This window comes from Paramormyrops kingsleyae, chromosome 12 (assembly GCF_048594095.1).
Source record: "Paramormyrops kingsleyae isolate MSU_618 chromosome 12, PKINGS_0.4, whole genome shotgun sequence".
Lineage (NCBI taxonomy): Eukaryota > Metazoa > Chordata > Actinopteri > Osteoglossiformes > Mormyridae > Paramormyrops > Paramormyrops kingsleyae.
Window position 1 is genome coordinate 29,104,873 of NC_132808.1, and position 19,743 is coordinate 29,124,615.

Here is a 19,743-nt window from a genome sequence, read left to right on the forward strand (position 1 = left end):
CATGCCATGAGCTGTGCTGCAGAGGCCAGTGGCCAGGGGGCGTGTCAAACTCAACAGCCACTTTGGGTACAAGAGGTTCCTTTCCACAGACCTGCAGCTCACACCCAGGACACCTCAGTGTCACAAGATGGCAAAACAAGAGACACATGGTGACAGGAAGCCTGCCGTCAGATGTTTGTGCATTGCACAGGAAACTACCCCCCGAGGGTAAAAAAAAAACAGGGGGTGGGTAATTCTGAAGGGGCAGTGCGCTTCATGAATATGCATGAGCTGTTTGCTGTGTGGGAGGAGCCTGAGGTCACATGTCTGCATGATACAAACCGGATTGGTGTTTGGTCGACTGGCTCGGGAGTGAATATCATGCTGCAGGGATCCGCAGAACTAATCATGTGGGAAAATGTCGCCGGTCGGCGAGGGTAACGACTGGAACACACTGAACACTAGCGTTTAGTCAACTAACGATTTTAGTTTAAAACTGTGTATAGTAAAATGGAACAGAGCAAATGTCAAAAAATCCATAATGTTGTAATTTAATTAAAAAAAAAAAAAAAAACAAACAAACTGAGGTATAAGAATACATCCAATTTCAATAAGGATTAGAACCTGGTTAAGGTTCTGGCGCCAGTTAGGTCCAGGTGAATATGTCCCGGAAGGGATACCAGTGGCCCGTGACGTCTACATGACCATGAACCACGTGAATAAAAACCTTGTGAATGCACTTTACAGGGCACACTCTACCACACTTAAAGAATGTTAAAAAAATGTATCTTCCCCAAAAAAATATGTAAGTTTATCCAAAGCGACATATATTTTTGAGAAGGTAGGATCAGCCTGCCCCTGGAGCAATTGGGGTTAAGGGCCTCGCGGGGGGGGGGGGGTGAAACAGTGAAATTGCTTTGCCAACCCTGGGATTTAACCCAGCGACCTTCTGACATTAGGGGCAGCGCCCTAACCCACTGATCCGCACCATAACCACCCTGCTGGTATCAGTTTGAGTGTGTTCTGACTGCACACCAGCATGTGCTGAGAGGTTCCACAGAGAGCATCAACTCCACCTTAAACTCGTGTTTGCAGACGTTAATCTGAAAATAGACGTGCCAGAACTGACCCCCTTATTCCCCCGGGACGTGCGACTCCATAAATATTAACACACATATGGTCCCTGCTGGTATCCGGGCCGGACGGGGCCTCCTCCCAGGGTCACGGAACTCCGCAAAGCCCCGCCTCCTCGTGCATATCAACCGTCACATGACCCTCGCTGGGCCGAAAACTCCTGAGTCACTTTAGCATCCTTCAGCCTGTCTGCAGAGGGGGTGAGAAAGCAACTGCCATTTCAGGCGACAGGGGGAGGGGGTGCTGTTCGGGGTGGGGGATGGACAAAGCTGACGTTTCCTGTGAAGGTCAGTCTGTCACTGACACCAGACCCTCTCAGCGCTGAGTCAGCGCTGGCAAGTGTGATTCGAGCAATTCACCCCCCCCCCCACAATGTGCTCATCTCTTTTTCCCGGCGTGCGATAAATCAAACCTATGATCCATCAGTCTAATGACACATTAATGCCCCCTTCAGGTCCGGAGGTGCGATAACGAGTCATCATCGTTTGTGAGTTATCGCCGAGAGAAACCCAAATGTCCATCAGGTGGCGACTCTGCTTCTGAAGAGCATTTACGTTTTATTGAGTTTGCTGTCCCTTATCCAGAACTCAGGGTCAGCCAGTGCCGGGAACAGTTGGAGGTTAAGTGCCTTTCCTTGAATTACCATTCCCACAGTGGGATTGGAACCTGCAACCTCCCAGTCATAGGGACAGTATCCTAACCCACTGAACCACACATTGCTCCTGATAAATTCATTTAGATACCATCATGTTGTGCTTATTAATCACAAACACCAATTAAAAGTGCAGTTCTATTTATTTTATACAAAAATATTATACAAAATCAGAAAGCTGTGCTCCCACGTGTGAACCAGGACCCTGTCTTAGTTAGCTGGTCAATCGGTTTGCCTCTGACTGACGTCTTTCAGTGGTTCACCGCTCCTGGCTCTGGTACGCAGATGGCTCCGAGCCACAAAGCGGCGGTGCGCCTGATTGGACGAGCTCCACGCTGACACGCGCTCACAGCCACCGCGAGGCTGCAGATCTCACAGACGTAAGAAGGTCCGTGTCAATGCCCTTTGGCTGACGTGCAATATTCACTGATGTTTCCAAAAAGATGGAAAATATAGATGAATATGACGGAGTATTTAGCTGCTGTGATGGCCTGTTAGCGTCTGTTCTGCCATCGCACAGAAAGTAGGAGAATGGGGCCACTTCCTTCCTGGGAGGTGTCAGGTGACCCTCATTATCAGCTCTGATTGGTTCCTCATGCCACACCTGCTCAAGCAGTACACCCCCCTTATACCAGAGGAGTTGTCTTTGCAGGTGTCCCAGTATTACCCTCCCCCCCCATTCCCCTGGACCTATTCCTGGGTTCTATTCCTCCTTAAATGGCAGCTTTTAAGTTTGTTTATAAGAAGGTTTATTGAAGACCCCCCCCCCCCCCCCCCATCACGTCATTCTGTCTTTCAGTTTGCAAATGTAATAAATGATTCCATCAAAAGCAAGACAGGACTGATTATCAAAATGACAAAATACTGCTCTGTGCATGAATGCACACATGAGCCTCAGTAGAGAACCCGGCGATGCAGACGTACAGCACCGATATAAAGCTGGCTTCTGGTGTTTTTGGGTACAGAAGCCTGGTGTGGTGGTACCGGTTCTGGGCGGCTTGGGTTACGTGTCTGGATGGGGGCAATTCTTATTTACTGGAGGGCCCGCCTGTCCAGTTTTCCACACCGTGACGGATTACAGGCGTTAGCATTCAGGGAGTAAGTCCTTGTGTTTTGATCGATTGCCCCCCCCCCAGGCGAGTGATCAAGCCCCACCCCTTTGCTGGCTCTCGCTCGGTGGGGGAATTCAGTGGTCCAGACGGGCCAACTTTTGATCTGAAATGCCTACCTTGAAACGACAGCTGGCTTGTTCGGACCTGAGTGCTGAAGGGGTTTCCGGGCTGTTCCGAACCCCTAAGAGCCGCCATCATTTCCCAGTAGCATCACTCATGCCTCAACATCTGTGACGGAGCAGTCAGGTCACCAACCGACCGCTACCGACATCGTCGATGCTAAGAATCAGCTCATGGCGATAGTGAGTTAGGGGAATCGAAACATCCATCCATCCACGTCCTGTGCAGGGCTTTTGGGATTCCAGAGTCCATGCCAGGACGCACTGGAGATGGCTGGAGAGTGCGTGATTTTGACTGAAGGGATAAACCAGAGTAAATGGAGGAAGCCAGTGAAATACAGGGAGAACATGAACACATCATCTGAAATCAGACAGTCAGGTTCACGTGGGACCACGAGGGACTCACCAATAACATTTAGGCACAAGAACAAAAGTGCACCAATCACAGTAGAGATGCTTAGTGCACTTTCTTTATTATGAAGAAAACACCAAGTGTCTCCGCCGCTCTTACAGTAAATGACAGTGTACAGTTGCTATTGCATTTTGAGATTTTGAGAGTGGTGATGGAACACAACTGCAACGCTTCTGGCTTCTTCTGCGTCACAATCGCAGTAAGCCGGCGCCCGGCCGCCTCGCCTGGTCAGCCACAAATCTCACTGCTGAAAGCCGACAGCTTCTTTTGCTGGTCAGAGGCGGAACGCTGACCTCGTTCCGCGCGGGAGAAAAGGCGCTTGGACTTTGTGCAGGAGAAGCGGTGTGATGAGCCTCAAACAAGCCCCCCCACACACATCAGGCTGATAAATCAGTCTCTCTAAGGAAACAGCCGCTCAGGGTACGACCTGCGGAGAGGGCTGGGTGTCACCTCGCAGGGACACGGTCAGACCTGCGGGCCCCAAGCAGGGGTCAGGTCCCCAAGCAGGGGTCAGGCCTAAGCTCAGTACCTCCATGCTGTGCGTACATCAATCAAACCCCATGCAGGACAACTTGGGTCACCATGGAAACATCACACAGGCTCTTCCCGAGATGTGTCATACAGCGATCATCTCAAAGTCGCTTTGCACCAGCGGCCCTTACGCAAATATGTTTCTGTGATTATAAATGAGGAACAGGAAAGGCAGAATGAAGTAAGAATTCAGTCACAGGAGAAACGTAGTAATAGTTTAAAGGTGTTTTCTGATGACCAAAGGAGTGAGTGTGTCTCGGATACTAAAGGCAGGCATGGATACAGGCACTTAACACGGGGGAATGTTCACCTTTCTTACGGCTGTGGGGTCACACAGCGTCAAATTTGGCTCTTGAGACTTAAACTGTCTACCAGTACGGAGCTTTCAGTAACTCCCAGTACAGTAATATGATACAGTAATATCATACATAGATTTCTGGTACATCGAATTCAACTTTATAGTGTTTTTTTTTGTTAAAAAATACGGTATATGGAAAAAAGTCAAATTGTATTATTGTACTGGGTTTCCAGTACCTCCCTGTATTGGGTTTCCAGTATCTCCCAGTACAGTGTTCCTTCAGTGTCACTCTGCAGTTGTTTAGGGATGGAGAGCTGTAAGATCGTTTACCAGCAACATCAACACCATCTGATAACCCACCCAGCCTGAATGGGGACACAGCACAGCCTGTGGGGGGGGGGGGGGGGGTAGCTGCACAGTGTCTGGCCTGCAGGTCCTCCCCCCCCGCAGAGACCCACATCTCCCCTCCCCCCTCGGCCACGCCAAACCAAGTCATCATCTGGGCTTCAGATGTATCCATCCAATCATGTACATTCTATTAATCTGCTGCCATCTCTCCTCTCTGCCCTCTTCCTAGTGCATCTCTCTAGCCTGTCATGGCAGTCTTTCCCTTTCCTTTGTTTAATTTCTGTTTGTTTAAATTTCGCCCTAATAAAAATGGAAGAATAACCGTGTGGGTAAGAACTGCATAAACTGTATATGCCCAGTGAATCAGCGAATTCAGAAAATGCCCCCCCCCCCCTTTTAATGGACTGTTCCATTGAAAGAACTCAACAAAATGACCAAACTTTGATCTCCTGCCTGTCTGTTGGCACTATGATTATGTACTGGGTTGCGCATTGTGTGAAATGAATACCAGTGAAAACTCAATTACATTTACAAAACCCAGAGGGGATAAACGTGTGTGATTCCAAGCAGCTGGGGTGAGACCATTTCAGGAAGGACGGGGGGATTACACAGCTCATCCTGCTTTCCTCAGAGCAGTGGTGTGGCTGATCTCCGGGAAGGACCAGACTTTAGAGGAATCCAGCTCCTCACACATGGGGGATGATGGGGGGGGGGGGGGGGTAACACTGAAAAATGCCCTTTAGCTCCTGGGGAGGGAACACCGGCGGGAGAATTGGCATCGGATCCCCCCTTGGATCCACAGAGTCTGAAAGTCCGAGGGCCATCACAGCAGGTCCAGCGGCAGTCACAGCTTCACGGCCACGACGCAGGTGCCCGCCCTCCCCAAGCACAGCGGCGCCACCTAGAGGACGGACAGAGAATCACATTTTCTCTGTGCCTGTGATCGGAAGGTCGTCAGTTCAGCCGCTAGTGCTGTCCTATCCCCCAACGACAGGGGGGCCGCTGCAGGTTGCTGCCCTTCACTGCCAAACCTGCTCTTACTCACATGTGTCTTTGTGTCATGAAGAGGTGAAAAGTGAATTTCAGTAAAGTATCATCATTTCATTTCATTTCATTTCACAGTGATTCCTCCCTTCAGATAAATTTAAATAAAAGGGTATACAGTATACGTGCCATGATTTGTCTGATGAGGACCTGAATTTAAAGGTACCTTTAAATTATGCCTACCTCCCCCCCCCCCCCACCCCCGCTTTCTGAAAGCCGAAGTGGCAATAGTCCAGCTGCAGGTCAGCGAAGTGGCACCGGCAGTGGTGAGTGTGTTTAACATGCTGCGCGATCGAGGCTCCCTTTCTATAGCCGCCTACTCCACATGCAGGCTGCGTTCCTATTGGCTGAAGGCGTGATAGCCAATGGCTGGGGGCAGGGGCGCTGGGTGGGCGGGGTCAAATAAGAGCAAATAGAAGAGTCAGGCCAACAGAGACGCTTTGCAAGCAAAGGGCAGAGTAGTAAAGAACAGAGGCACGATGAACGAGGGATGGACTGATGAGGGGCAGGGAGAAGGTGGAGGAGAGGAGAGTAGAAGGGGGGCTGCCTTGCGCTCACCTGCGTCCACTCATTGGTCTGCGGGTCGTATGTCTCCACGACGTCAAGGTAAGACTGTCCGTCGTAGCCGCCCACGGCGTAGAGCCGCTCGCCCAGCTGACACACCCCCACGGCGTCCCTGCTGATGCTCATGGAAGCCACTGCCGTCCACGTGTTCGTTTTGGGGTCGTACCTGGGGGAAGTGGATCTATCTATTACATATATTTTTAATTATATTTTTCTGTGTTATGTCCATGTCTCACTATGTTTAAATGTCTTCCACTTCAATATATTTGCATTTATTCTATTTATTGCTGTTTCTTGCACTATGACCAATGAAATCATAATCTGATCTCAGCATATGACCTAAACTTTGCCTACGGTACCCATACATGCATCCACCCATCTTATACCTGCTTAATCTGGTCAGGAAGCCCGTAACTAAGGGCGACCCAGAAGCTTCCACACCTGGGCCGCGGTTTACATCAGCGACACGCCTGACGAAACAGGAAGAGCCCAGAGTACAGGGCGTCGTCACGGATGGCAGGGACCGGCCCCTCATGTCTGGCCAATCCCGGCCCCTCATGTCTGGCCAATCCCGGCCCCTCATGTCTGGCCAATCCCGGCCCCTCATGTCTGGCCAATCCCAGCCCCTCATGTCTGGCCAATCCCGGCCCTTCATGTCTGGCCAATCCCGGCCCTGTTTGCACTGGAAAGCTGAGACTAAGAGCCCTGGATACAAGGACGAAAGGCCACCTGAAAAGTGTCTCCCCGCAGGCCACTGTCCCCATAAAGAGGGACCCATGAGGAGCACATTGCAGAGAAGTAATTGCAGAAACCCAAATATGGCTGTGTCACCTTTACTTCCTTTACTTATATGTTTATGTTTATTTATTTGTACATCTTTCTTTCTCTTTCCATGTTATCCTATTGTTTTTTTGTACCTGCGTCTTCATCGTATGTTTAGTTGTACTGCACTAAAACAAATTCCTTGTACATTTTGTACTGAGTGGATAAAAGGATTCTGATCCTGATATCTAAGCTCCAAGCTGAGATTAAATTTAGGTTTGGGCTTCCCGTGTAGAGATAAGACCTCCTTCACCCCAGAACTCACTGGGGTGCACAGAAGTGTCCCGTTTTAGACCGCGGTCACACTGCGTGAATTCGGTCAATTTCCTGCAAAGGTGGCCTTGACAACTCAAATGTTCTGAGCTGTTTGGTTTGCTTCCCGATGAGACACATTGCTGCACTCTGCACTTGTCCGTTAACAAGCTGTCATTACGTACCTACAGGTTCCGAGCCGGTCTCTCACCTCCATACATAAAGAACCTCGTTACACCTCCCTCAGCCTACAATAGCAAATTCACCCATAATCACCACACGGAGCTTCACCTTTCAGATGCTCTCCAGAGTGTGGAACAAGAGACATAATCCCCAAAGCCGTCAAGCTTATTTTGAATTACTGTTGCTGCTTTTTCGGGAGTGAATGGTGGCTCTCTGCAGGGTTCGCTGCCCTGAGGCCGTCTGACACGCCGACTGCAGCAAAACCTGGTTTTCATTTGATTTCTTGTGTTTCTTTTATCTTTGTACCTCTTAAAGTTTCGCCGTGACTCTGCACCCTTGGTCCGGCCGTTATTCTTGCGTTAATCGGAATCTTGACTAAACTGGCTAGTTAAACGATGGTTAATTGAAAAAATAACAATATAAATAAGACTACAAAGGCACCGCATTAATAATTCAAATTAAAACTGGTTTTATTTTGAGAATTAAATGACTTGGCAGGCCTGGTGAGACAGGTTTCTTCCTAACGTCGTTAAAGCGATGAATAGATCTAATCCTCGTCCTTTATCTTCAGTCAGAATCACACAAAAAGCTTTATTCCATATGGCGCTAATTCGCCGCCTACTGACGACCATGTGACGGCGACTCAGAGCGAAACAAATTATGGGCTAAAAGCCGTAGCCGTTAATCCCGGCGGCTGCGGGCCCCTGTGGCCCTCACCTCTCCACGCAGTCGGACAGGCGGGAGGTCAGGCTGGTGGCGGCCGCATCGTGCCCCCCGACGGCGTACAGGAAGCCGCTCCAGGTGGCCACGCCCACCCCGCCCCGCCGCTTGGTCATGGGGCTGCAGCCGCTCCACTTGTTGGTGTGGGGGTCGAAGCACTCCACCGAGCTCAGGCAGGCGCTACCGTCACGGCCGCCCACAGCATACAGCCTGCGGGACAAACAGCCAATCAGGGCTGGAGCTGGAGTGATCACATGGCCTCTTTGGAGAAGGAGGTGGGTCCCAGGGCCCTATATAAGTATCAGTAGTCGCATATTATTCTATACCAACAACATTAAATCAATGTACTAATCTGAAACCCCCAAATTAGCTGAATCATATCAGAAATATGGAATGGCTCAGGGTAGGTGGGAGGCTGGATCAAGGAACAGCTTTTGACCGAAATAAAAGATCTGGTTTGTGATTGGCGCCCCCTAGTGGTACACACCTTCTACATCATGCGTAGACAGGAAATGGCCAGATCTGTCAGGCACACGTATCCCAGAGGTTCTGACCCTGTACTTCACTGCACCCTCAGGGGTGTACTCATCATACGAGAGGTATTCATTTTCACACACTTTAATTGAGTTATCATCCATCCATCCATCCATCCATCTTTTTTCTGTACCCGCTTGTCCTATGCAGGGTCATGGGGGTCTGGGAATAACCCAAAGCAGAGGGCACACACCATTTGCCATATGAAGGCTGCAAATCAGCGCCCCCTACTGGCATACATCTCCTCTACCAACTCTCCTCTTTTCCTGGTGGTTCCTATAGCAGATTCTCAGACCTTACACCTGAGGTGTCCCCCCCCCCCCCCCCCGAGGGGAACAGCAGTCACTCACTTGCCGGCGAGCACGGCCACGCCCACGGTGCTGCGAGGTGTCCCCATGCTGGCCACGAAGCTCCACTGCCGAGTCTGGGGGTCCCAGCGCTCCACCGAGCTCAGGTAGCTCCAGCCGTCATGGCCGCCAACGGCGTACATGGGGCCCTCCAGCACGGCCACGCCTGAACGCCGCCGCACGCACACGCACACGCACAGACATATGCACAAAACATACATGCACAGAGTCAATAACAAAGTAAACCAAAAACATGCAGAGGAACGCGGACTCCGCCGTTTGTTGCCTGGGAAACGGAGGTCATTAACTCTCCGATTCCTCGCAGTCGATGGCTGAGGGCATCACCCCCCAGCCAGGGAGAGCAGGCAGCTCAGCAAGACCGCTGTGTGTGTGTGTCACACTACTCACTCTTACTGTAAAGCTGCATTTCACAAGACCCCTGTGCGTGTGTGTCACACTACTCACTCTTACTGTAAAGCTGCATTTCACAAGACCCCTGTGTGTGTGTCACACTACTCACTCTTACTGTAAAGCTGCATTTCACAAGACCCCTGTGGGTGTGTCGCACTACTCACTCTTACTGTAAAGCTGCATTTCACAAGACCCCTGTGCGTGTGTGTCACACTACTCACTATTACTGTAAAGCTGCATTTCACAAGACCCCTGTGCGTGTGTCGCACTACTCACTCTTACTGTAAAGCTGCATTTCATGTGTATGTTAATTAGAACATTATTTTTATCATTCATTAATGATGGACCTGAGTGAGACCCCCTCCCCCCATTGGACCACTCAAACTAAATGGGCGGGGCTTCTGCGGTGTGTGGGTATATAAATATGTTCCTTATTTAGGAGGTGCTGAAGCAGTTATGTAGCTAGTTATGATCTTCTCACTCTTCTCACTAGCTATTTATTTTCTGAGATGTCTGTGATTGGTGACTTTCTGACTGGGGCTCCGCCCTGGACCCCGCCCCTAACTACCCCAGGCCCCGCCCCTGACTACCATGGGCCCCGCCCCTGACTGCACCTGGCCCCACCCCTGACTGCCCTGGGCCCCGCCCCTGACTGCCACAGGCTCCGCCCCTGACAGCACCGGTCACCGCCCATGACTGCACCGGGCCCCGCCCCTGACCCCGCCCCCCAGCGGCTGTGCCCACCTAGGCCATGCCGGTTGGTAGCCATGGGAGGCATGGCGCTCCAGCTCTTGCTACGGGGGTTGTAACACTCCACGGTGTTGAGCGTCTTGAGGCCGTCGCGGCCGCCCACCACGTAGAGACGCTCCTCCAGCACCGCCACGCCACACTGCAGCCGCCGGCCGCTCATGACCGCCACCTGCCGCCACGAGTCCCGGCGCGGGCAGTACTGCTCGATGGTGGTGGCACCTGGGGATGGACCGCGGGGAAAGGGTCTCATCGCCGCCCCCCATGACGGCAGGAATTAGCTACAGCTCCGTCCCACGCCATCCATCATCTTGACGACCCCCCCTCCCCCCCCCACTGCTTAGCTCGCAGTGTGGACACCGCGCCCATTTCTATGGAAACAGCTCAGGCAAAGCCAATCTGCAGAAGGTGCCATGGCTGGTCTATGCCAGCTGACGCGGCTCGCCGCTGCCCTCTACCTGAGGTTGGAGGAAGGGGCCCACCTTTGGTGGCATCCATGCCACCCACGGCGAACAGCGCCCCCACAGTGGCCTTGCGGGGCCGCGTGCGCGGGCTCTGGACCAGCATCCGGCGCTCGGGCAACAGATGGAACTTCATTGCCTCCATAAGGAGGCGCTGGCAGTCTGCACTGTGTAGCAGCAGGGGGTCACCCTCCAGGTCTGCGAGGTACTGGGGTGGGGGCAGGGACAGGGATGGGGGCAGGAGGGGCAGGGATGGGGGCAGGAGGGACAGGGACAGGGATGGGGGCAGGAGGGTTAGGGACAGGGACAGGGATGGGGGCAGGAGGGACAGGGATGGGGGCAGGAGGGACAGGGACAGGGATGGGGGCAGGAGGGACAGGGATGGGGGCAGGAGGGACAGGGACAGGGATGGGGGCAGGAGGGACAGGGATGGGGGCAGGAGGGACAGGGACACAGACGATGGTCATTTGGGGGACAGGGACAGAGATGGGGGAGGGAGGGGACAGACGAGAAGACAGATATGAACAAATGTAAACAGAGAGTAAAACAGAAAGAGAGGAAGAAAGGAAAGACAAGGATGAAGGGCAGTAGAAAGAGAGATGGCAAGAGAGGAAGGGAGGTGTGTGACGAATATCGTTACAAACTTTCCAAATCCTGAAGCTGAATCAACTTCTGAATATACATACAGATTCTGTTTTATGCATGGAAAAGCTGTATGACTGCCTGTTTACATCAGAAGTCCTGTCGTTCACAAGCTCTTACACTCCGTATATTTCAGCAGACACTGTTACCCAAAGTGACGTATGTTTGAGAAAGCAGGGACACACACTCTGTATAGTAACTGAGGTTAGGGGTCTCGCTCGGGGGGCCCAAAGGGAACATCACTCTGTTGACATTGGGATTCGAACCAGCAACCTTGCGATCACAGGCACAGCGTCATAACCTGCTGAGTCACACGCACTCGGTACCAGCAGCGGATCTCTTGCCATCGGCTCAGCATTTGGACAGCAGCTTTCATTCTGGACGGACGCTTCCGGCCGTCTGCGTGGGCCGGGCATCGCGGGTCCCTCTGAAACGGGCTTCACCGCGTCCAACGGCGCCGCGGACAGAAGCCGCGCGACGGCCTCACGGACGTTTGAATTTTTAAATTCCTCATGCATACAGAAGCACCTGCTCTGCTTTGGAGCCCCCTGCACCCCCCCCCCACCATCCACCAGGACATTAAAAGCAGGTGGGGGCACTAAAGAATGATTTATTTATAGGGCGGTGAATTAGCCGGTGGTGGGGGTGGGGGGGGATGTGGGGTTGAAGAGCTTATTTTCTATGAATTTTAATCCTTGATAACAGCGTCGTGAATGTCGATTACGGATTAATTTACGGTGGTGATTTTTCTCGCCGTGCTGCCAGTCGGTCTGCTGTAGGAGTGTGAGCTCAGGGAGTGACACAGAGTGACATAGAGCGAGCACACAGCGCAGCTCTGCTTAAACCACTATGCCTATGGCTGGGGGGGGGGGAGCAGTGCAGAAAAGGGCGGGGGATATTAGGAGCCCGGCTTTGCTACAGACCCCCCAGTCAGGGAGCGGGTGGCTCACTAGGTCAGCCCTCTGCATCTCTGACCGGAAGGTTGCCACTTTGACTCCAATCCTTGGCAGGATAGTCACATTTCTATAGGTTCCAGGGCTGCTGGATGAAATGACCTCTGACCCCAGGCTTCATGCTCACCTTTGTATGCCTTCTAAAGGCAAGTAAAGCAGGATATACAGAAATCTCAAGCATTCCAATGTATTCGTACTTAGGCGCGATGAGAAATTCATCACCAGTGCTAGAGCTGACATCTTGGTGGCCATTAAAGCAGATCCGTAATTTCCCTGATTAATCGCTTCTCGCTCTCCGGCTCCGACAGCCCCTTTCCGGCCCTCCGACGAAGCGGCTTTCGTTCCGAGCAGCAGGCCATCGTCGCTTCTGGCTGTAGCTGCACATTAATCTTAAAGAAACTGTAAAAAGATTATCCAGTCTTCACATCCCGCCTCCTCCCTGATGTTGTGAGCAGTTGGTTTTTCCCGGTTAAGCGCCGGCTGACTTGTGCTCCTGGTCGCTCCGTCGATCCCCCGGTGTCGCATCCCGCCGGTACGCTTATCTCCCGGGAAACCCACGGCCAATCAGCTCCCCGTCACCCGAAAGCTTCCCGTGCGTTTGTTCAGAAACAGCAGATTAGGGACGCTTTTTGTTACCCTCTCATACGGACAAAACAGTTTCTTTATCACTCTCTTTAACTTATAAATGTGCTTTCCTCAACTTCCAGCATCAGTTACAAACTCCATCGTCACCCTCCTTTGCATTTGGGAACAAAGAAAAACAACTTAACAAAAACCAATCTTATCTAATTGGCAGTCAGGCACAAGTAATGCAATTGTAGACTAATCTCCAAGATCCTGTCCTGTCCTTGAACAATGGCTCAGTTACTTACTACTTTCTGCCTTAATTCTGACCTTAACCGGATATCATGCTTTTGATTGAAAGGTTGCTGGTTCAAATCCCAGAGTTGGCGGACTTATCTGAGCGAGGCCCCTAACCCCCAATTGCTCGAGGGACAGTCTGACCCTGTTTTCTCAATCATCTGCTAAATAAGCAAGTCAGTAAATGAAAGTTATCCCTGAGCCCTGTGTAGAGATATTGCAGGTGAGGTTAAGACCCTCCTCCTTCCTCTCCTCACATCCCAAAATACTCCAAAGTTGGCGTGAAACGCCCCTTTGTCGTTGAGTGAACGTCAATCAGAAGCCAGACATGGATGGACTGCCCCCTTTTGGAAATCCCGCTGTTCTGTGCAGCGTAGCTTTTCCCACACCAATAGTCTTGAGAATTTGAGCTTAAATGACCCACTCCAGGGATTTTATAAGAAAAAGTACATAGTGCATTAAATCTGACTGCATTGTAACACTTTTCAGCTTAAAATGAAATTGGCTCGAATTTCATAGTTTGGTTTTCAGCAGACTGAGACATTTCACACCTTGATTCAACCACAGTACCACAACTTTACCTGGATTCATTTCCTCACTGAAACAGCACTCAGCTGACATACATGGCAAGTTAAGGCATCTAAAAGTAAGAAGGCGAGTGACAGTTCGAATGAGAGTCAGTGAGGAAGGTGATGATGAAAATCCCTGGCTTACAGATCGCATCGTCACAATTGGCTTTTAATATTCTATATTGTTATTGTCATTATTATTACTGTTATTATTATTACTATTATTCATTCTTCTATCCAATGGTTATTACTCTGATTAAAATATTATTATAGATAGATCAGAATGAAATGAAAGTGTCTCCCATAGAGAGTTACCCCTGCCCTCTGGGCCATGTGCATCATGGGATACGCTCCAAGCTAACCGACTCATTACTGGATAAGCAGTTTCGGGGGATTGATGGATGGATGAATGCATGGATGGATGGATGGATGGACAGACAGATGGGTGGATGCAAAGTGCTTTCAGAGAATGCAATGTCTGAAATGAAAATGCACTATACAAATAAAACTGAATTGAATTGAATTGATGGATGGATGGATGGACGTGGCTTGAAGGAAGACGGACGGCTGGACAGACAGACAGATGGATTGAGGAATGATGGATGGCTGGATGGATGAACACATGGATAGACTAATGGACAGACTGATGAAAGGATGGACTGATGGACGTCTCGGACGGGTTCACCAGTGGACCTTGCGGCGCTGCCCGCTCGGCTCCCTCACCTGCGGCGTCAGCAGGGGCAGCCGGACGTGCGCCAGCAGCCGTGGCAGGTGGCACCTGCGCGAGGCGCCGTCGTGCCGCACCCAGCTCAGCAGCGCCCCCACCACCGCCTCCTCATCCGGCACGTTGACGTCGTCCGACGACAGCAGCCTCTCGACGTCACCGGGGGGCAGCAGCAGGAACTCTGGGTGGACGGTCACCTCCAGGAAGTGCTCCTGATAGGGGGAGGGGCATCTTTGAGGAGGGGGGGCAATCTGCTAGGGGGGGGGGCTCCCCACAACCTGGCTGAATGAGACTTCCCACACCCCCAGGAGTCTTTGATTGATTTTCTTTGGTGCCCCCCCCCCCCCCAGCCCAAAGACCACACAAACCAGTATCTGTAAATTGGTCACACTGTGATGTTGCGAGTGTGAGGGTGTGTCTGTGTCCTATGATGGACCGACATTCCATCCTGTTCCGCCTGGGATTGGCTCCAGACTCACTGTGACCCTGGACAGCTTAAGCCAGTGTTTCCCAATCCGGTCCTCAGGGACCCACAGACACTCGCACTGTGTGGCAGAGAGCTGGGAGGGGGCAAAAACATGAACTAATTTGTAGGTCCCCGGGGAACACTAGCTTAAGCGATCACCGACAATCACCGGAAATCACCGAAAGGACCCAGATGCTCAATACCAGCACTTAGAACCCTTCGGGAAAGCTGTGCGGGGGAGGGGAACCCATTTACCTAACAGGAAATGACATCATATAGGTGAATGTTCCATTCTGCCGTTCAGCAGGGGTACTTCAATGCAGGGGCCTCGGCTAAGAAGGGGCCCTTTAAAATGTCGACACCCAACCCTAACCCTAACCCTAAACCCCACCCCAGATGACAAATTTTACCATGGCAGGTACCCCAGGCGGACAACTGCACCAGTAACAATAATAATAAGGCGACCTCTGACCATGTTAATGTGCCTCTGGGTGGACCATACCAAGAGACGGAAATGGGGGTGTGGCACGACAAACAGCCGCCCAGCCATCGCCGGCATGTAGCAGGGGCGGCTCTCCTGCTGAATTGGTGATTAATTGAGCACACACCCCACCAGCATCACGCCGGGAGGTTGTTTGGTTTAATTCCAGCTTAATGGTAGAGGAAAGGAGAAGTGACAGCAAAAGGCTAATGTTTCACTTTCCAAATCTGCAGGGTGTGGTGAGGGTGGGGTGGGTTTCGTCAGGTGTGACTCCGCTCTGAAACTCCCAAGAAACACACCACCACTTTGGTGGCTCTCTCTCACGCATGCAAGACCGAGCTCCATCCATCCGCCCGCTCCTCTCCATCTGTTTCCTGTGCCACCTGCCCATCTGCCTATTCTGCACCGTCCCACACGAAGCGGCCAGGCGACTCGGCATGCATTTTGCTGTCACTGGCTCCGCCCACCGCTCAGCCTGCCGATTAATATGTCTTTCTGAGATGGAGAGGGAGCTCGGTGCTCAGATCCTGTTCCTGTGGCAGATCAGCGGATTCACTCCATACCATCCCAGCCAGGCCGTAGCTGTCCTTCCTGGTCTGGTTGGTTTAAGTAACTTCAGATGGCGGGATGCCTTGTTCTGTCAGAAAACTACAAACTTCCTCGCTCTGAAAAGGTGAGGAATGACACACTCGAGCAAAAGGAATCCCACTCAGATTTACAGTGACATGCAACCCACAAAGCACCAGAGCGTGTTATAGCCAGAATCATGGTCGTTAACAGCTGCCTCCGATGCTTCAGGTGACTGAAGACTGGCCAAAGTTTTTGCCAAATAGGGTGTCTGTTTGTTTGAGAGTTTTACAAACCTTCATCATCTAATATCCATTTTCTTGACAGACAGAACAAGGCATATACACACAGACACACACAAAAGTTGGTCTTCCTATCTAAATGGGGACCGTCCATTCAATTATATGGGAAAAACCATAATCCCAATCACGACACCCTTAAGCTCTACCCAGCCCTAACCTTAACCATAATACATAACCCAAATACAAGACTTTTGGCATTTTTACTTTTTTGATTGCATTCAAAGATTTTTATAAAATTGAATTTATCCAAATGGGGACCTCAAAAGATGTCCCCAAAAGTAGGGAAATTCAAGGTTTTACTACACTTTGGGGATAATTTGGTCCTCAAATGTGATCTATGCAAACCCACACACACGCATGCACACACTGTACGAGAGCCCATAACCTACCAGTGTAGACACACAAACCACGCACCCAGACTGTGGGAGGAAGTGAGAAGCACGTAAAGGAAACCCGCATGATGGGAACCGAGTGAGACACCCCAGAGGTGTGAGATCTCATGGTTTGTCATCAAGCGACCCCGCCCCCCCCAGCACAGCAATGGCCTAAGTAGTAAAGGTGCAACAGGTCACTAAACTCATGGTTTGGATTGTATCAGTATTCAAGTCATGGATCAGATCATTTTTTGTATCAGCAAAAAAATGAGGCAAATATAACTCTGCTCTCCATTTATTACTTAAACAACATAAAGAACGTAAAGAACATAAATAACACTTAAAGCACAGAAATTTTAACATGCCCCATTTATGTGAACACACAGCTACTTTCTCTGTATCTGTCTGCAACTCCGCACCGGACGGGAACCCATAGAGGACAAACATCATCATCATTTTCTGGCTTGTTATGTCAAAATCACAACTTATTTTTCTCATGATCTCAACACAGTCAAGGCTGTTTTCTAAAGACCACAAGTTATTTTCTTGAGACCACAAAATAGTAAAAGTTTCCTTGGGACAACAAAAGTTACAATTAGACACGCAAAGAGTGTTTATATAGAGGGAAGCAGATTCCACTAAAAATGCTATAGCTAATGCTATTGAATCTGTGCAGGTTTTTATTGCATATACACCGAAAATCTATAATTTCCCCCCGATGTGCTACACATAAGGGGGGAAATTCTTCCAAGCTCAGAACACATGCCTCCTATGGACTTCCATAGCATTAAGATTTAGGGAATTATTACGTAAAAAGTAACAGCAACTGATAAATGTATTTTACACCATTGTGGTTAAAATTTGCACTTAATCTGTGGTTCACATGTGTAACGAACCATGGGGGGCAGGATCCATACTGATCACGGATCAGCAATGACCCGTTTCACCACTACTGAGTGCTTAGTTTAGCTACTCAATTGAGAGACCCCCCCCCCCATATCAGGAAAGGAAGAGAATGACCCCCCCCTTCTCCGAAATTATGAACAAAAAAAAAGATTAAACCATCAGCAGATGTCTGGTAAAGTCAGAGCTTGTTAAAAGCCCTACAAACAAAATTAATTACTCAGGATAACAGTTGATCAGTGATCCCAAAAGATGAAGGGGAACTCACAGGCGGTTTCTATAGCAACCACAAAACTGCGGTACCCGCAGGCGACGAGATATCTGCAGTTTTATCGATGAGCCGCGGCGTCTGGGTGGATCGGATAATGTCGGGTGAGACAGAATGAGCCAGGGCTGATTATGGACCACATGGCGTGACAAATTAAACCATAGTACAAGGATGAGGAGGTTGTACGTGAAGGCAGGGAGAGTGCAAATTGGGCCTCGAGCCAACACCCACGTGACCCGTGTTCAGTGAATGTTTCCGAGTGATATGCTGAAAGCAGAACGGCGTGTTCCTGAGCGTGCCGGCGTGCCTCACCATCGCGTAGCTGTGTGCCAGCTTGAGAAGGTCCTGGCAGCCCTGCGCGTCGGCAAAGGAGCGGATGCCCAGGCAGTTGGAGGGATGCAGCTGCTTGACTAGGAAGCTGCAGCAGGCCTGCGCGACGGCAGACAGCTGCAGCAGGCAGGATGCGGCCAGCAGGCTCTCCACCGTGTCCTCACGCAGCTCCAGGCGGCCTGCCAGCAGGGACAGACACACCTCACCTTAGTGTCACAGACTCCAGCTCGTAGTAAAGCATGACCACTCCATACCTTTTCCGGGTGAAACGATTCCTAGTTAGGGTGGCACGTCTGTAGTCAATCTCCCCCACAATGCACTGCGGCATTCAGACATGCATGGTGTTTAGAATGCTTCTCTTGGCCTATGATTGACCTGGACTCTGAGAACCTTTGTATCTCCATTTCAATTTGCTCACATTCCATCTCAGCAGAACCCATGAGATATTATGAAGATATTACAATTAAATCCCAGCAGTTGACTGATGCCGCCCCCCCACCACAAACATGCTGGGTGCGAAGGACATGATGATGTAGATTCACAGATGCACTGCAGTGGATGTGTGGGTATTTTTACCATGTGACTCACTCAGCACCACACACTGAAACTCTGATGCCAGGACACTCGTGGCATAAACATTAAGAAGGGAAAAAAGGAGTAGGTGTACTTTACAGGAGCCCATAACCTACTGTTGTAGCCATACTGCATGAAAGCCAATAATGTACCGGTGTAGGTGTGCTGCACAGGATCCCATGATCTAGCGGTGTAGGCACACAGCACAAGACCCTATAACCTACCGGTGCAGACATTCTGCATGAGAGAGCATATCCTAGCAGTGCACGGGTATGGCAAAGGGTCCATAACCTTCTGGTGTTGGTGGAATGCATGAGAGCCCCTAACCTACTGGTGTAGGTGCACTGCAAGAGAGCCCTAACCTACTGGTGTAGGCATACTGCAAGAGAGCCCATAACCTACTGGTGTAGGTGCACTACATGAGAGCCCCTAACGTACTGGTGTAGGCATACTGCAAGAGAGCCCATAACCTACTGGTGTAGGTGCACTACATGAGAGCCCATAACCTATTGGTGTAGGTGCACTGCAAGAGAGCCCTAACCTACTGGTGTAGGCGTATTGCATGAGAGCCCCTAACCTACTGGTGTAGGCATACTACAAGAGAGCCCCTAACCTACTGGTGTAGGCATACTGCACGAGAGCCCATAACCTACTGGTGTAGGGGTACTGCATGAGAGCCCATAACCTACCAGTGTACGCATATTGCACGAGCGCCCATAACGCATCAGGGTCAACGCCCTCCATCTTCACCTCCTCCTGTTTGGCTTCCCTGACGTTGCTGGTGAACATGGCGCCAAAGTAGTCTGACACGGAGGAGAGGACTAGTCTGAAAAAAGGGACGGAAAAGAAATGGGACAGACAGAAGGAGAATAACAAAGTGGCAGAGGAATGTGCTCCTTCAGCTACCTGAAGTGCAGAGAAGCTTCATTTCAATTTAATGTCAGGGAGGCCAGAAATAGCAGCTCTTTTACATGAAGTGATTCATCCCCTGTTTCTTCATTCCCAGTTTCATTAACATCACAGGGTCCCGTTCAAAGCGTCACGGGTGAGAAGCTATTAA

The 19,743-nt window shown here is 50.6% G+C and overlaps 1 protein-coding gene across 1 annotated transcript in view; it reads right to left on the reverse strand.

Moving 5' to 3' along the window:
- Positions 1-3,410: 3,410 nt before the first annotated feature.
- The window catches only part of LOC111832932 (kelch-like protein 5), a 29,719-nt gene continuing 13,386 nt past the window's right edge, over positions 3,411-19,743 (reverse strand). Inside the window, exons 3-11 of the mRNA XM_023790714.2 lie at positions 19,373-19,509; positions 18,093-18,289; positions 14,419-14,631; positions 10,692-10,878; positions 10,207-10,431; positions 9,055-9,217; positions 8,168-8,380; positions 6,188-6,359; positions 3,411-5,486 (exon numbers count right to left, since the gene is read on the reverse strand). Of these exons, the coding sequence (XP_023646482.1) occupies positions 5,430-5,486; positions 6,188-6,359; positions 8,168-8,380; positions 9,055-9,217; positions 10,207-10,431; positions 10,692-10,878; positions 14,419-14,631; positions 18,093-18,289; positions 19,373-19,509 (1,564 nt within the window). The 3' untranslated portion in view covers positions 3,411-5,429. The remainder of the gene's footprint in view (positions 5,487-6,187; positions 6,360-8,167; positions 8,381-9,054; positions 9,218-10,206; positions 10,432-10,691; positions 10,879-14,418; positions 14,632-18,092; positions 18,290-19,372; positions 19,510-19,743) is intronic.